Below are 13,796 nucleotides of genomic sequence, written 5' to 3' on the forward strand. Positions count from 1 at the left end.
TAATAATTTAATAACACTGTTAAATGTAATCGCAAATCTCAAAATAAATATCCATTCACCATACTCTACATTACAAGGTTGTGATGTCTACATTTACGAGCTGTTATTAATTCACAAAAAATATTAAAATGTAATATGGCTGATTTCTAAGTTAACGGCCATAACATAAAAAATAACTCCTGGTTTCGGACAGGTTTTAATGACAAAACCTGAAACAGACCTTGAAAAATTTCTTCATGTCCTCCAAATGATTATAAAAGGGTGCCAGGACTCTGGGCTCCTGTATGCCGCTGTCAGCGCGTCGAATCAGCTCCTTGTATCTGTGAAACATGCCCGTCGGATCAGACCAGCAAACCTCCTTAAGATGATAGAAACGCCCGGAGCACCAGTCATCCTCCCTGCATGAGAACAGAGGAGCACAGCCGATCACGCAGGCAGCTCTGAAGGAATCTGAGGGTTAAATCCCACATCTGTATATCTGACCTGTCGTACTCGATGAAGACAGCAGGTGCATGCTGGAACAGGTCTCGGAGCTCGGTGCTAGTGCACTCGGCGGACAGGTAACGATACACTGTATGGATGTGATCGACTGTAGTAGTGAAATCTGCTCCTTCAGGATCCTCAGACGGATTTTCAGACACCTTCACGCACCAACGCTTCAGATAGCCAATCATGTCCTTCACATGCACAGTGTGTCTCATCCCTGCATTAACATCAAACACCAACAGAGAGATTTTTTATTGTATCTTAAAGCATTCTCTTCAGCTCATCAAGGCTGTATTTATTCTATCAAAAAACTGTAAACATTGTGAAATATTATTACAATTTAAAATAGCTGTTTTCTATGAGAATCTATGTCAAAACTATTTATTTCTGTGAATTTTCAGCATCATTACTCCAGTCTTCAGTGTCACATGATCCTTCAGAAATCACTCTAATATTCTGATATGCTGCTCAAGAAACATTTCTGATTATTATCAATGTTTATTTTTGTGGAAACTGATACATTTTATTTTTCAGGATTCACAGATGAATCGAAAGTTCAAAAGAACAGCATTTATCTGAAATAGAAATCTTCTGTAACATTAGAAATTTCTTTTTTCCGTCACTTTTGATCAGTTTAATGTGTCCTTGATGAATTGAAGTATTAATTTCTTTATTTAAATGTATGCATACTTGAATATTTATATTTTAATAATTATTTCTGACTCCAATCTTTAGAAAAGTAGTGTGTGCACCAAAAAATGAGGGCGCATTAGTCAACAGAATTCTTTTTTTTTGTGCATCAATTAATTGCACATATAAGACTATGAATGCATTAAGTATGCATTACTTAAGTATGCATCAAGAAAATTAAAAGGGTTTATTTTGATTCCATATTGACTACAAATCAATACTGTGTAATACTGAAGCTATGCGCTATTAGGATCACATACTGATCAGCAAGGTTTTAACTCGGCTCTGTCTCATAACACAGAGTTGATTTTAATTCTGAAGACTGGCAATCCGTACCTATGGCTCTGGTGAATTCACTGGGCATCTGAGCGCCATGTGCGTAATCGACGTGGGAGCCGAGGAGCTGGTGCACTTCTGCAGAGAAGATGTAGACAAAGTTGGGCTGTAGGTAGGAGACGGGTCGGCTCTCGTCCCACGGCGGTCTGCGAGCGGGAACCCAGGACAGCTGCGTGAGGTGATGGTAGAAGGAGGATCTGACCTCCCTCACGGAGCGGCCCTGACTGTCACAGACCTGAACCCGGAGGTACTGCGAGTACTTCTCTCTGTAACACAACACGACAGGCTCTCATGCACAAGAGGCTTTGCATCAACATATAAGAGATTGTCCCATGCATTTTAATGCAACTTGTAAATGTTGCATTATATCCAACTATACATGCTTATCATTAAAATTTTTTTTTTTGTTAATTTCACTTACATTGTGTTTTACATTGCAATGCAAAAAAAAAAAAAATACATCTTTCTACTGCATTTTCTTTACTGGTTACATGCAAAAAATTGAAGAAAAAAAAGTGTTTTTCAGAAATGAATAACTTTATGAGTGGTTTAATAAATTGGTAAAAAAATATTCTCAATTATGAATTAGTTATTCACTTTAATGAATTAATTGCTAATTCCATCAGAACTCAGAACATGTTTTATGACTATGTTTAGTTAAATTCATTCACATTTTGCACTGTTAATATTTTAATTTTGAAAAGTTAATATATGGAACAGACCAGTGTTATTTTAAAATCATTGATACATCATAATAGCTTGATAATATTTTCATTAAGATTATATTTTAATTTTAGTTACATTTTTAGTAATTATGTTATTGTATCTGTCATTTTTATTAGTTATTTTTTATGTCTATATATTGTGTTTTAATAATTTTTAGTTTGTTTGGTGTTAGTTATTTTAGTACTTTAGGTTAAACTTCTTTTTATATATTTTAATTCAGTTAATATTTATTCTATGGTTATATATATACGCACACACTAATACACACACAAAAACACACAAACAAAAACGACTTACAGTGCATATTAAATTAAATTAAAATAATGCATTTAGCAGACGCTTTTATCCAAAGCGACTTACAGTGCATTCAGGCTATCAATTTTTACCTATCATGTGTTCCCGGGGAATCGAACCCCCAACCTTGTATTAGCTTTTATTTTTTATATTTGCATTATTATTTCAATTAAATTCAATAGACTTCAATAATAAAAATATTATTACATTTATATATATATATATATATATATATATTTTTTTTTTTTACATGTTATATATTATATATATTTTTTACATATATATAATATATATATTTGACCTCTATTTTTTAATTTTTTAATTCGTCAGATTAATTTCTATTGTTTTTTATATATATAACAACAAAAAAAAAAAAAATATATATATATATATATATATATATATATTATATATATTAGGGCTGTCAAATGATTAATCACGATTAATCACATCCAAAATAAAAGTTTTGTTTACATAACATATGTATGTGTACAGGGTATATTTATTATGTATATATAAATACACACACATAAATTATATACATGTTATGTTACATGTATATACATTTATATATTTATATTCTTATATTTTATATTATATATAAATATATTTAATATATAAACATAACTTATTATTCTTAAATACAGGTCCTTCTCAAAAAATTAGCATATTGTGAAAAAGTTCATTATTTTCCATAATGTAATGATAAAAATTAAACTTTCATATATTTTAGATTCATTGCACACCAACTGAAAATATTTCAGGTCTTTTATTGTTTTAATACTGATGATTTTGGCATACAGCTCATGAAAACCCAAAATTCCTATCTCAAAAAATTAGCATATCATGAAAAGGTTCTCTAAACGAGCTATTAACCTAATCATCTGAATCAACTAATTAACTCTAAACACCTGCCAAAAGATTCCTGAGGCTTTTAAAAACTCCCAGCCTGCTTCATTACTCAAAACTGCAATCATGGGTAAGACTGCCGACCTGACTGCTGTCCACAAGGCCATCATTGACACCCTCAAGCGAGAGGGTAAGACACAGAAAGAAATTTCTGAACGAATAGGCTGTTCCCAGAGTGCTGTATCAAGGCACCTCAGTGGGAAGTCTGTGGGAAGGAAAAAGTGTGGCAAAAAAAACGCTGCACAACGAGAAGAGGTGACCGGACCCTGAGGAAGATTGTGGAGAAGGACCGATTCCAGACCTTGGGGGACCTGCGGAAGCAGTGGACTGAGTCTGGAGTCGAAACATCCAGAGCCACCGTGCACAGGCGTGTGCTTTTGAACCAGAAACAGCGGCAGAAGCGCCTGACCTGGGCTACAGAGAAGCAGCACTGGACTGTTGCTCAGTGGTCCAAAGTACTTTTTTCGGATGAAAGCAAATTTTGCATGTCATTCGGAAATCAAGGTGCCAGAGTCTGGAGGAAGACTGGGGAGAAGGAAATGCCAAAATGCCTGAAGTCCAGTGTCAAGTACCCACAGTCAGTGATGTCTGGGGTGCCATGTCAGCTGCTGGTGTTGGTCCACTGTGTTAATCAAGGGCAGGGTCAATGCAGCTAGCTATCAGGAGATTTTGGAGCACTTTCATGCTTCCATCTGCTGAAAAGCTTTATGGAGATGAAGATTTCGTTTTTCAGTACGACCTGGCACCTGCTCACAGTGCCAAAACCACTGGTAAATGGTTTACTGACCATGGTATTACTGTGCTCAATTGGCCTGCCAACTCCCCTGACCTGAACCCCATAGAGAATCTGTGGGATATTGTGAAGAGAAAGTTGAGAGACGCAAGACCCAACACTCTGGATGAGCTTAAGGCCGCTATCGAAGCATCCTGGGCCTCCATAACACCTCAGCAGTGCCACAGGCTGATTGCCTCCATGCCACGCCGCATTATTTATTTGAAGGTTGACTTTTTTTGTATTAAAAACACTTTTCTTTTATTGGTCGGATGAAATATGCTAATTTTTTGAGATAGGAATTTTGGGTTTTCATGAGCTGTATGCCAAAATCATCAGTATTAAAACAATAAAAGACCTGAAATATTTCAGTTGGTGTGCAATGAATCTAAAATATATGAAAGTTTAATTTTTATCATTACATTATGGAAAATAATGAACTTTTTCACAATATGCTAATTTTTTTGAGAAGGACCTGTATATACATGCATGTGTGTGTATTTATATATACATAATAAATATACATATAAATATGTATAAGTATACACACACATATTATGTAAACAAAACTTTTATTTTTGATGTGATTAATCGTGATTAATCATTTGACAGCCCTAATATATATATATATATATATATATATATATATATATATATATATATATATATATATATATATATATATATATATATATATATATATATATATATATAATGTATGTAATGAAAATGTGCTACACATTTCCCGCCTCCTCTTGTGATATGGCATGGTAGGCCAGATCAGAGGTAATAGTTTGGGAATCTCTAAATGCATAAACTTGTGAATAATCTGTGTTCAGTTGGGCTCACAGTGTAGTACCAGCAGCACAGCAGAGCGGGTGGATGTGGTTGTGTTTAATAATGGAACTGGAGCATAAAGCGGGCCGCTGTGAGGTGGTTCAGACGAGGCCAGCAGACAGAGGACAGTGTTATGAGTCACACCGCAGCAGTTTCATGAGTGCATCTGAACAACCGGTGCTGTACGTCTCCACGAGAGCATTATAAAACCAAACCACCGAGAATAGATTGATGCATGTTTCCCAAATAGCATCTGACGTGGTTTTACAGTCATCATACACAGTCCATTAAATAACCGGGCCAAATCCGTCCATGCAAGCCCAAACAGAGCACAATATTTTCTCCTTTTTAAAGCTTATGAGATCAAAAAAGATCAAATGCAGATGGTGACTCTATATGCCAGACTAATATCCATTTCCTACACGCAGACAGAGAGTCTGAATAATCTGGACTAGAGAGCTGTTAGCAGTAAATGTGGCAGATTGAGCATAAGTGGAGTGGATTTCTCCTCAAGCAGCTGTGATTTGTGAAGGATTAAGGCATTACGTCTACAGTGACATGATGAGAGTGAAGCACAATCCTAACAAATGCATTATGACAGCATCTCCTGTGTTGCTATTTGTCTGCAATTCTCCACCGCTGCTAAATGTCCAAAACCACGCAGAAGAAATGAGCTTGTAGTCTAAACGGAATGTGATGAGGAAAAGAAAAGTAGCAAATAATTGCCAAATAACATGTCTAAATATGCAAAAACAATCATACAGCATGACCAGCAGTCTAATTCATCAACAAAACAGCTGATTTTATTCACTGGAAACTCTGGTGTTATTAGTTTGAATTATTCGGACATTAAACACAAAATATTAAAATTCCACTGCTAAAATTCTACACTATCCTGTCTAAATAAATAAAAATAAATATTTCCATTATAATATCATTATGTACAGTATAAAAAATTATATTTTAATTTATTAAAGATTACTTTTAACAGTATTATTATAATATTAGTATTAAGAAACAACAATTAAGAAAAATAATTATAATACATTTTTATATAAAAAAAATATAATTAAAAATAATTAAAACAGAAATGTGTGTGTGTATAAAAAAATACTTTTAATAAAACTATTAAGACTGTAGAGTATATAAAAAATGGTCATGGCATATATTACAGATTTTTTTTATTAAGTGCTAATTTACTGTGCAGCTATATTATGCATGTAATATATGAATAAATAAATAATTTATTATAAATATATAATTTATTATAAATATTTGTATTATATTTCTTATTATATATGGAGTAATAAGATTATAATATACAGTATAATTTTTATATTGATTAAAGATTGCATTTAACAGGATTATTAAATTAAAAGTATCATAAAGTATTAGAAGACAACGGAGATCATTTAAATATATATATATATATATATATATATATATATATATATATATATATATATATATATATTAAATATCAGTTCCGGGCAGATATTACAGATTTTTGCCTTTATATGCATGTGTTATAATAGTTGTAGTGTGTAAAAAACACTTCTATGAAGTATCTGTGTCTGTGTCTGTATAACTCAATGAATAGTTTAGTGTGGAGCTTGTGTAAAGAGTGCTGATTTACCCGGTGTCCCAGTTCTTGTCCAGAAGGCTGATCAGCGCTTGTCTCTGCTGTAGTTTGCTGTCAGCGGTCAGATGATCTGCAGTGGCCAGCGTATGAAACTCAGCGCAGTGCTGATCCTCGATGACATACGGCCCATCCGCGGGCCTGGACCACAGCTTGCTCTCCTCTGCCCACGGGCTGGACGCCTGACACACACACACACACACACACACACACACACACACACACCAGGTTATTTACACTCATCTGCCGATGACAGCGTCTGGATGAACAGTCAGTGCAGATTTATTAGCAGATCCTGCACTCTGACCTCTGAGCCTAAGATGTTTACAGTACAAATACACATACAAGACACACAACACATCTTTCCAATGCATTTTCTAGTTAAATGCATTCACATTTTTATATTTTCTGTATTCATTTTTATTTTAAAGTTTTCTTTTTTAAATGTCTATACAGTTTTTATAGGCTTCAGTTTTACGTTTGTCTATTTAGTTTTATTTATTTTAGTACATCAAGTTAAACTATTTTTTTTTTCATTCTAGTTAATCTTTATTTTGTAAACTAACCAATATTATCTGGATATTTGAATGTTTTAATTGCCAATAAATGTCATCTACTGTCTTAAATACAAAGCATTTCAGAACATTAAAATACTGACACTTTCGGACAGCTAATACAAAGCTAAATACACAGAAAATCCTTTTTTATACTGTACATCGTAATTTTTAATTTCCAATAAATTTTAAAATGACTTATTTTAGTTTTTAGCGGTTTATTTTTAATGCATTTAGGCAAATTAATATACATTTAAATTTAATTTTAATTAATACACTTAAATGTTTGAATTGATTACATTTTTAATAATAAAAAAAAGTTGCATTCTATGGTGCAAAATTTTAATAACACTAATTTTATTGATTTTATACTGATTTCTACTGGTTTTATTTATGCATTTAGAAAAAATATTATATATTTTAAAATTTTACTTTAAATTACCAATTTTGTTATTATTAAAATTTTACAAAATTTGTATTTATTAAATCTTAATGTTAAATGTTATAAATTATATGGTGCATAAGGGGATGCTATTGTAATAACATCTTGATTTTATTTTTATTTTTAATATATTTAGACGAAATATTATAATTTTATTTTAATCACTACATTTTAATTATTTACATTTTAAATTAATACATTTTACGATTTAATTATTACATTTTAATTTCAAATTGCATATATTGTATCAAATCATGAAGACAAGCCAGACTTTAAACCAAACTAGTAAAAAGTGGACTGTGTTTTCTTAATATGATTTTTAAAGCACTGAGATGATGTGTGTGTGTGTGTGTGTGTGTGTGTGTGTGTGTGTGTGTGTGTGTGTGTGGTGTGTGTGTGTGTGTGTGTGTGTGTGTGTGTGTGTGTGTTCAGGCACAGTTAAAGCCACATTTGAGCGATGGAAAATCAGATCAATGTTTACTGTGGTTTATGGTTGCATAATGACACACGTCTGGAATTTCTGAGAATTTTGAGCGATGTGTTACTGAAGAAACTGAAATTATCATGAGAGAGGATGTTAAACAGCAGGTTCGAGGAGTTCAGCTTCCACTTGCCCTTTTTATTACAACCAGTTAGTGTCAGTTTTGCTTGCAGCAGAGAGAGCAGGGATTGGCTGAAACAGAGGCTGCTTCTGATCTCTCTGTTGTTCTGCACACGTAACATGCTTCGTTAGTTTTCCTCGCGGTGACATGCTCGAGTCTGACAGTCACACACACACACACACACAGATCCGCAGCCCGTCTCACCAGCTCAGAGACGTTGAAGGTGCGCTTCTCCTTCCTGAAGATGAGCAGGTCTCGCACTCCCAGTGCACTGAAGAAGTCTCTCCATCCGCTCGCGTCTCGGTCGGCCCTCAGATAGCAAGCGTCCAGCAGCACCCAGTCCACACCTACCACAGCGACACAACTGCTTATGAAACACCTCCATCACACTGCATTACGCTCCGTGCTCATGCACATCTCCCTACAAAAGACTTCCGGTTCACTGCTTCATTTCAAGAGCGAATCAATTATTTGGGCCAATCACAGATTTAGAACTTTATTGCATTGCACATGCTGATATTTCAGTAGGTGCACTTTTTGAATCAAAAAATCTAAATATGCAAAATCAGTCATACAGCAATGATTACAGGAGCAGATCTATTTCAAGAACTGGAGATTGGATTATTATTACATTTAAATATTAACATCCTACACTATTTTGTCTAAATAAATACAAAATAAAAATCTAAACTTTAAAATTGTAAATTCAGCCATCACAAAACTATAATGTACAGTTTTAACAAATATGTTTTATACTTAATTTTTTTTTTATTATTATTATTATTAAAAAACAGTTACACTCTATTTTAAGGTTTGAGGTTAGGGTTTGGCTTAGGGTTGCATGCATGCAATTATGCATAATTAATTGTTATTATAATAGTAAGTACAGGTAACATGTTAAACAAGGACACCTTAAAATAAAGTGCTATGAAAAAAAAATGTTTTATACTTAATTTTTTTTAATTATTATTATTAAAAAACAGTTACACTCTATTTTAAGGTTTGAGGTTAGGGTTTGGCTTAGGGTTACTTGCATGCAATTATGCATAATTTATTGTTGTTATAATAGTAAGTACAGGTGACATGTTAAACAAGGACACCTTAAAATAAAGTGTTATGAAAACATTTTTTTTTTTTGTAATTATTTGTGTTTACCGGGCAGCACACTGGGAAGGTGGATGTTGCCGTATTCTTTGGAGAAGTGGATTTTGTGCTCGGCGGGGCAGAGGAAGCCCTTGTTAGTCAGCACAGGGAGGTGTGTGATGAGGCTCCTGTAATCCTGATCCTGAGAGTGCAGTTTGATGAACACCAGGTAGCTGATGACGATGTCCTCCGGCTTTTTCTAGAAGGAGAGTGAATTAAATAAGAACATGATGAACATTCATAATAGATGACAGTACACAATGCATTTCACACGCTTGATTCGGTTTCAAACATCCTGAGCGGTTATGAATCACCCAAGTACTTGTAAATCTTATTCCAACTTGGGTGTAATTCAGTTTAGAGGACACAGACTAAGCAAGCTGAGCTGTAAGAACTACAGATGCATGATATATATCTGCACCTTACTGGTTACTGGCCAATATTATACTAGCTGTCATCTACACTAAAACATATTTAAATTAAAGATTTATGTATAAGGTTTACATATAAAATTTCCATCCATTTGGAACACACATATTTAACAAACTAATAAACTTAATGTGACATTTTTCAGTCATAAATAAAAATTTTTGCACTCAAAAAATCATGCCATAATTTATCATTAACTATTTCAATCTATTTGATTGTATTTACATAATCATATTTTCAAAACGCACATTTTATATGCAATTAAAATAGATAAATCTTGGTCTAAATGCTCAAAGTTAATATTTTAAAAAAGGTAATAATTCATTAGCGCTGTTAAATATAATCTTTTGTAAATTTCAAAACGAATGTCAATATTCAAATTTCATACTGTGCATTCTGATATTTTGAATCCCAAATACTTTTAAAACGACTGATTTTAGTTTTTAGTGTTTATTTTTAACGTAATGAGACAAAACAGTTAACATTTTAAATGTATTTAATAAATTAATACATTTTGATTTTAATGAATGCAATTTAATTAATTATGTACATTTCAATAATTGTAATCACTGATCTCAGTTTTCAGTGTTTTATTTTTTGTATTTAGACAACATATTATACATTTTAAATTTTATTTAATTGACTAAATTACACGCAACTACTAAATTAGCACATTTTTAATTACATTACATTTTAAAATTGCATATAATTGCACATGAATTAAATGTTTTAAACTGTATAATACCATGAAAATAATTAGTGGCTTATCAGTACAGTCCAGGATTTGAATATCATGCATCTATAATGTGAACCACTGGAAGCTGAAACTAATGACGTGGAGTTTCTTAGAAAGGCCTGAGGGTCTTCTCTTATGACGCAAATGCAAATGGTTGAATTAAATAGAGGTGGTTTGGCTCAGTGGTTAAAGACTGGGATTGGAAAAAGTGGAAAGTGTGCAGGTTTAAATTACATTAGAGCCATTACTATTGGACAGCCGTTCATATATGTGACCCTGGAACACAAAAGCAGTGTTAAGTCTCTGGGGTATATTTGGAGCAACAGCCAAAAATACATTGTATGGGTCAAAATTATAGATTTTTCTTTTATGCCAAAAATCATTAGGATATTAATTAAAGATCATGTTCCATGAAGATATTTTGTAAATTTCCTACTGTAAATATATCAAAACCTAATTTTTGATAAGTAATATGCATTGCTAAGAATTCATTTGGACAACTTTAAATATGATTTTCTCAATATTTAGATTTTTTTGCACCCTCAGATTCTAGATTTTCAAATAGTTGTATCTCAGACAAATATTGTCCTCCTAACAAACCACACATCAAAGGAAAGCTTATTTATTCAGCTTCCAGATGATGTATAAATCTCAATTTCGAGAAACTGACCCTTAAGACTGGTTTTGTGTTCCAGGGTCACATATTAAGAGCACTTTGGGTAAAAGAGCGAGGAGAAGCGTGTCTGACCTCCCAGGCTTTGCTCCTGAGCAGCGGGTAGATGTGCTGCTGCAGGACCTGCTGCGGCTCCAGCTCGTGGACGTTCAGTCTCCGGAGCAGCTCCCGCACCTGCGAGTTTCCCAGTTCATCCAGACACGCCAGCAGCCGCGGCTCCACGATGTTCAGGTCCTGGTACAGAGCCTGCAGATCTACAGAGTCAGGAAGCATGAGTGCACACGAGCGGCTGTGTGACCCACTTCCCAGACACTCTGGGCCCAACACTGATGTTTAATTCATCCCTTCCCTGCTTTTAGCAGATGTATGTGACTCTACCCGACACACAGCGTCAGCATGGCTTGTTTCCATTCAACTCAATTCATATTTAAACCAGACGAATCTCTTATGACTCATCTGACAGCAGCCATAGAAGAAAACGAGTCGTTTATTAACGTTCAAAAGAAAGCGAGTGTGGGAGCCTGCTTCAAAACTGAGATCAGAGGTAAAAGTAAAGACTTTAGAGTACAAATTCATCTCAAGTTGGCGTTTCATTCATAAAACTACCCCCCTTTTTTTTTTTTTTTGACTGCAGTGACGCACGCAGTGACTTGCTCGAGCGCTTTCTCTCCTGTGACTCAGTCATTGATTCAGGGAATAAGCAGATGAAGACGATCATTCACTTTGCAGACAGCTCCACAGAATCTGTCTGCATACGAGAGCAGACATGAAAAACAACTGCTGACTGAATACAAGACTTAATAAACATTTAAGCGACAAGAAACTGTTTTAGATTTACCAGTTCTACAGAAGCCAGATAAACGTGGATGTCAAGCATGTTTAAGCTTCCACTGACCATATCTGATCTGCTCTGTGCATGTGTGTTGATCATGTTTATATGTGAATAAAGGCCTTAATTAAATTTGAATATAATATGACAGTGTTTATATCTCTTCAGAAGACTTTTAATAAACCGCTGCATTTATATGGATTACTTTTACAATCTCGTCCTCAACTTTCTGAAGCATCAACGTTTTTTTTCCCATCGACTTTTAATGGAGGAAATTAAATTTCGAATGCTACATTAAAATATCTCTCTCTTTATGGTTTATTGATATATTTAATCTATAAGAAATACTGAATTTAAGAATGGCATGATGCCATTTTTTCATGTTCGATACAGATGCCACGAGTGCAACCTTGAGTATCTATGTGTATGTGTAAATATATATATATATACAGTACAGACCAAAAATTTAGAAACATTACTATTTTTAATGTTTTTGAAAGAGGTTTCTTCTGCTCATCAAGCCTGCATTTATTTGATCAAAAATACAGAAAAATTTTTGATATAATATTACAATTTAAAATAATTGTTTCTAAATTTATTATACTTTAAATTATCATTTATTTCTGTGATGCAAAGCTGAATTTTTAGGATCATTATCACATGATCCCTTTAGAAATCATTCTAATATGATGATTCATTATCAAAGTTGGAAACAGTTCTGCTGCTTAATATTTTTTCAGAACATGTGATACTTTTTTAGGATACTTTGATGAATAAAAAGTAAAAAAAAAAAAAAAAAAGAAGCTATGTTTTTAAAAATATAAATATTTTGTAATAACAATATACACTACTGGTCAGTAATTTGGGGTCAGTAATTTTTTCTTTCTTTCTTTTTTTTTTAAATAAAATCAATACTTTTATTCAGCAAGGATGTGTTACAATTGATAAAAGTGATAGTAAAGAAAATATATTATTAGAATATATATTATTAGAATTTTTATTTTATTTTGAATAAATGCAGTTCTTTTTAACCTTTTTATTCATCAAATCTATGAGACAGCAGAACTGTTTCCCAACACTCATAATAAATCAGAATATTAGAATGATTTCTAAATGATCATGTGATAGACTGGATGTTACATGTGAACACTGAAGGCTGGAGTAATGATGCTGAAAATTCAGCTTTGCATCACAGGAATAAATTATTTTTTTTTTAAAGTATATTCAAATAGAAAACTATTATTTTAAGTTGTAATAATATTTCACAATATTACTGTTTTTTTTCTGTATTTTTGATCAAATAAATGCAGGCTTGATGAGCAGAAGAGACTTCTTTCAAAAACATTAAAAATAGTAATGTTTCCAAACTTTTGACCTGTACTGTATATATATATTATTTACTTATGCAAAAATGTATTTTATTTATCTATAAATACATTATTAATAAAAACTATTTTCATTGTCGAAGCTGAGCAAAACCAGACAATATTTACATTATTGTAATAATGCAACAATATGTAACTGTATGAAAGGTTCCACTGCAGGACTGGAATACTGAGATGTTGATGAGTTACCTGTTTGAGCTTGTGTCACATCACTGAGAGGAAAGAAAACTCCCTCCTCAAACGTACTCAGAGAAACCACACTGCCGTTGGCCAGAGGGATCATGGGAACGTCTCTGAGGGACTGGAGCAGGGCG

The 13,796-nt window shown here is 33.2% G+C and overlaps 1 protein-coding gene across 1 annotated transcript in view; it reads right to left on the bottom strand.

Annotated features, from left to right (window-relative positions):
- LOC109099841 overlaps positions 1–13,790 on the bottom strand; it is a 25,816-nt gene extending 12,026 nt beyond the window's left edge. Inside the window, exons 1-8 of the mRNA XM_042734877.1 lie at positions 13,672–13,790; positions 11,344–11,522; positions 9,443–9,629; positions 8,492–8,634; positions 6,687–6,871; positions 1,513–1,778; positions 484–703; positions 221–398 (exon numbers count right to left, since the gene is read on the bottom strand). Coding sequence (XP_042590811.1) covers positions 221–398; positions 484–703; positions 1,513–1,778; positions 6,687–6,871; positions 8,492–8,634; positions 9,443–9,629; positions 11,344–11,522; positions 13,672–13,765 — 1,452 coding nt within the window. The 5' untranslated portion in view covers positions 13,766–13,790. The remainder of the gene's footprint in view (positions 1–220; positions 399–483; positions 704–1,512; positions 1,779–6,686; positions 6,872–8,491; positions 8,635–9,442; positions 9,630–11,343; positions 11,523–13,671) is intronic.
- Between the last annotated feature and the right edge of the window lie 6 nt (positions 13,791–13,796).

This window comes from Cyprinus carpio, chromosome B12 (assembly GCF_018340385.1).
Source record: "Cyprinus carpio isolate SPL01 chromosome B12, ASM1834038v1, whole genome shotgun sequence".
NCBI lineage: Eukaryota > Metazoa > Chordata > Actinopteri > Cypriniformes > Cyprinidae > Cyprinus > Cyprinus carpio.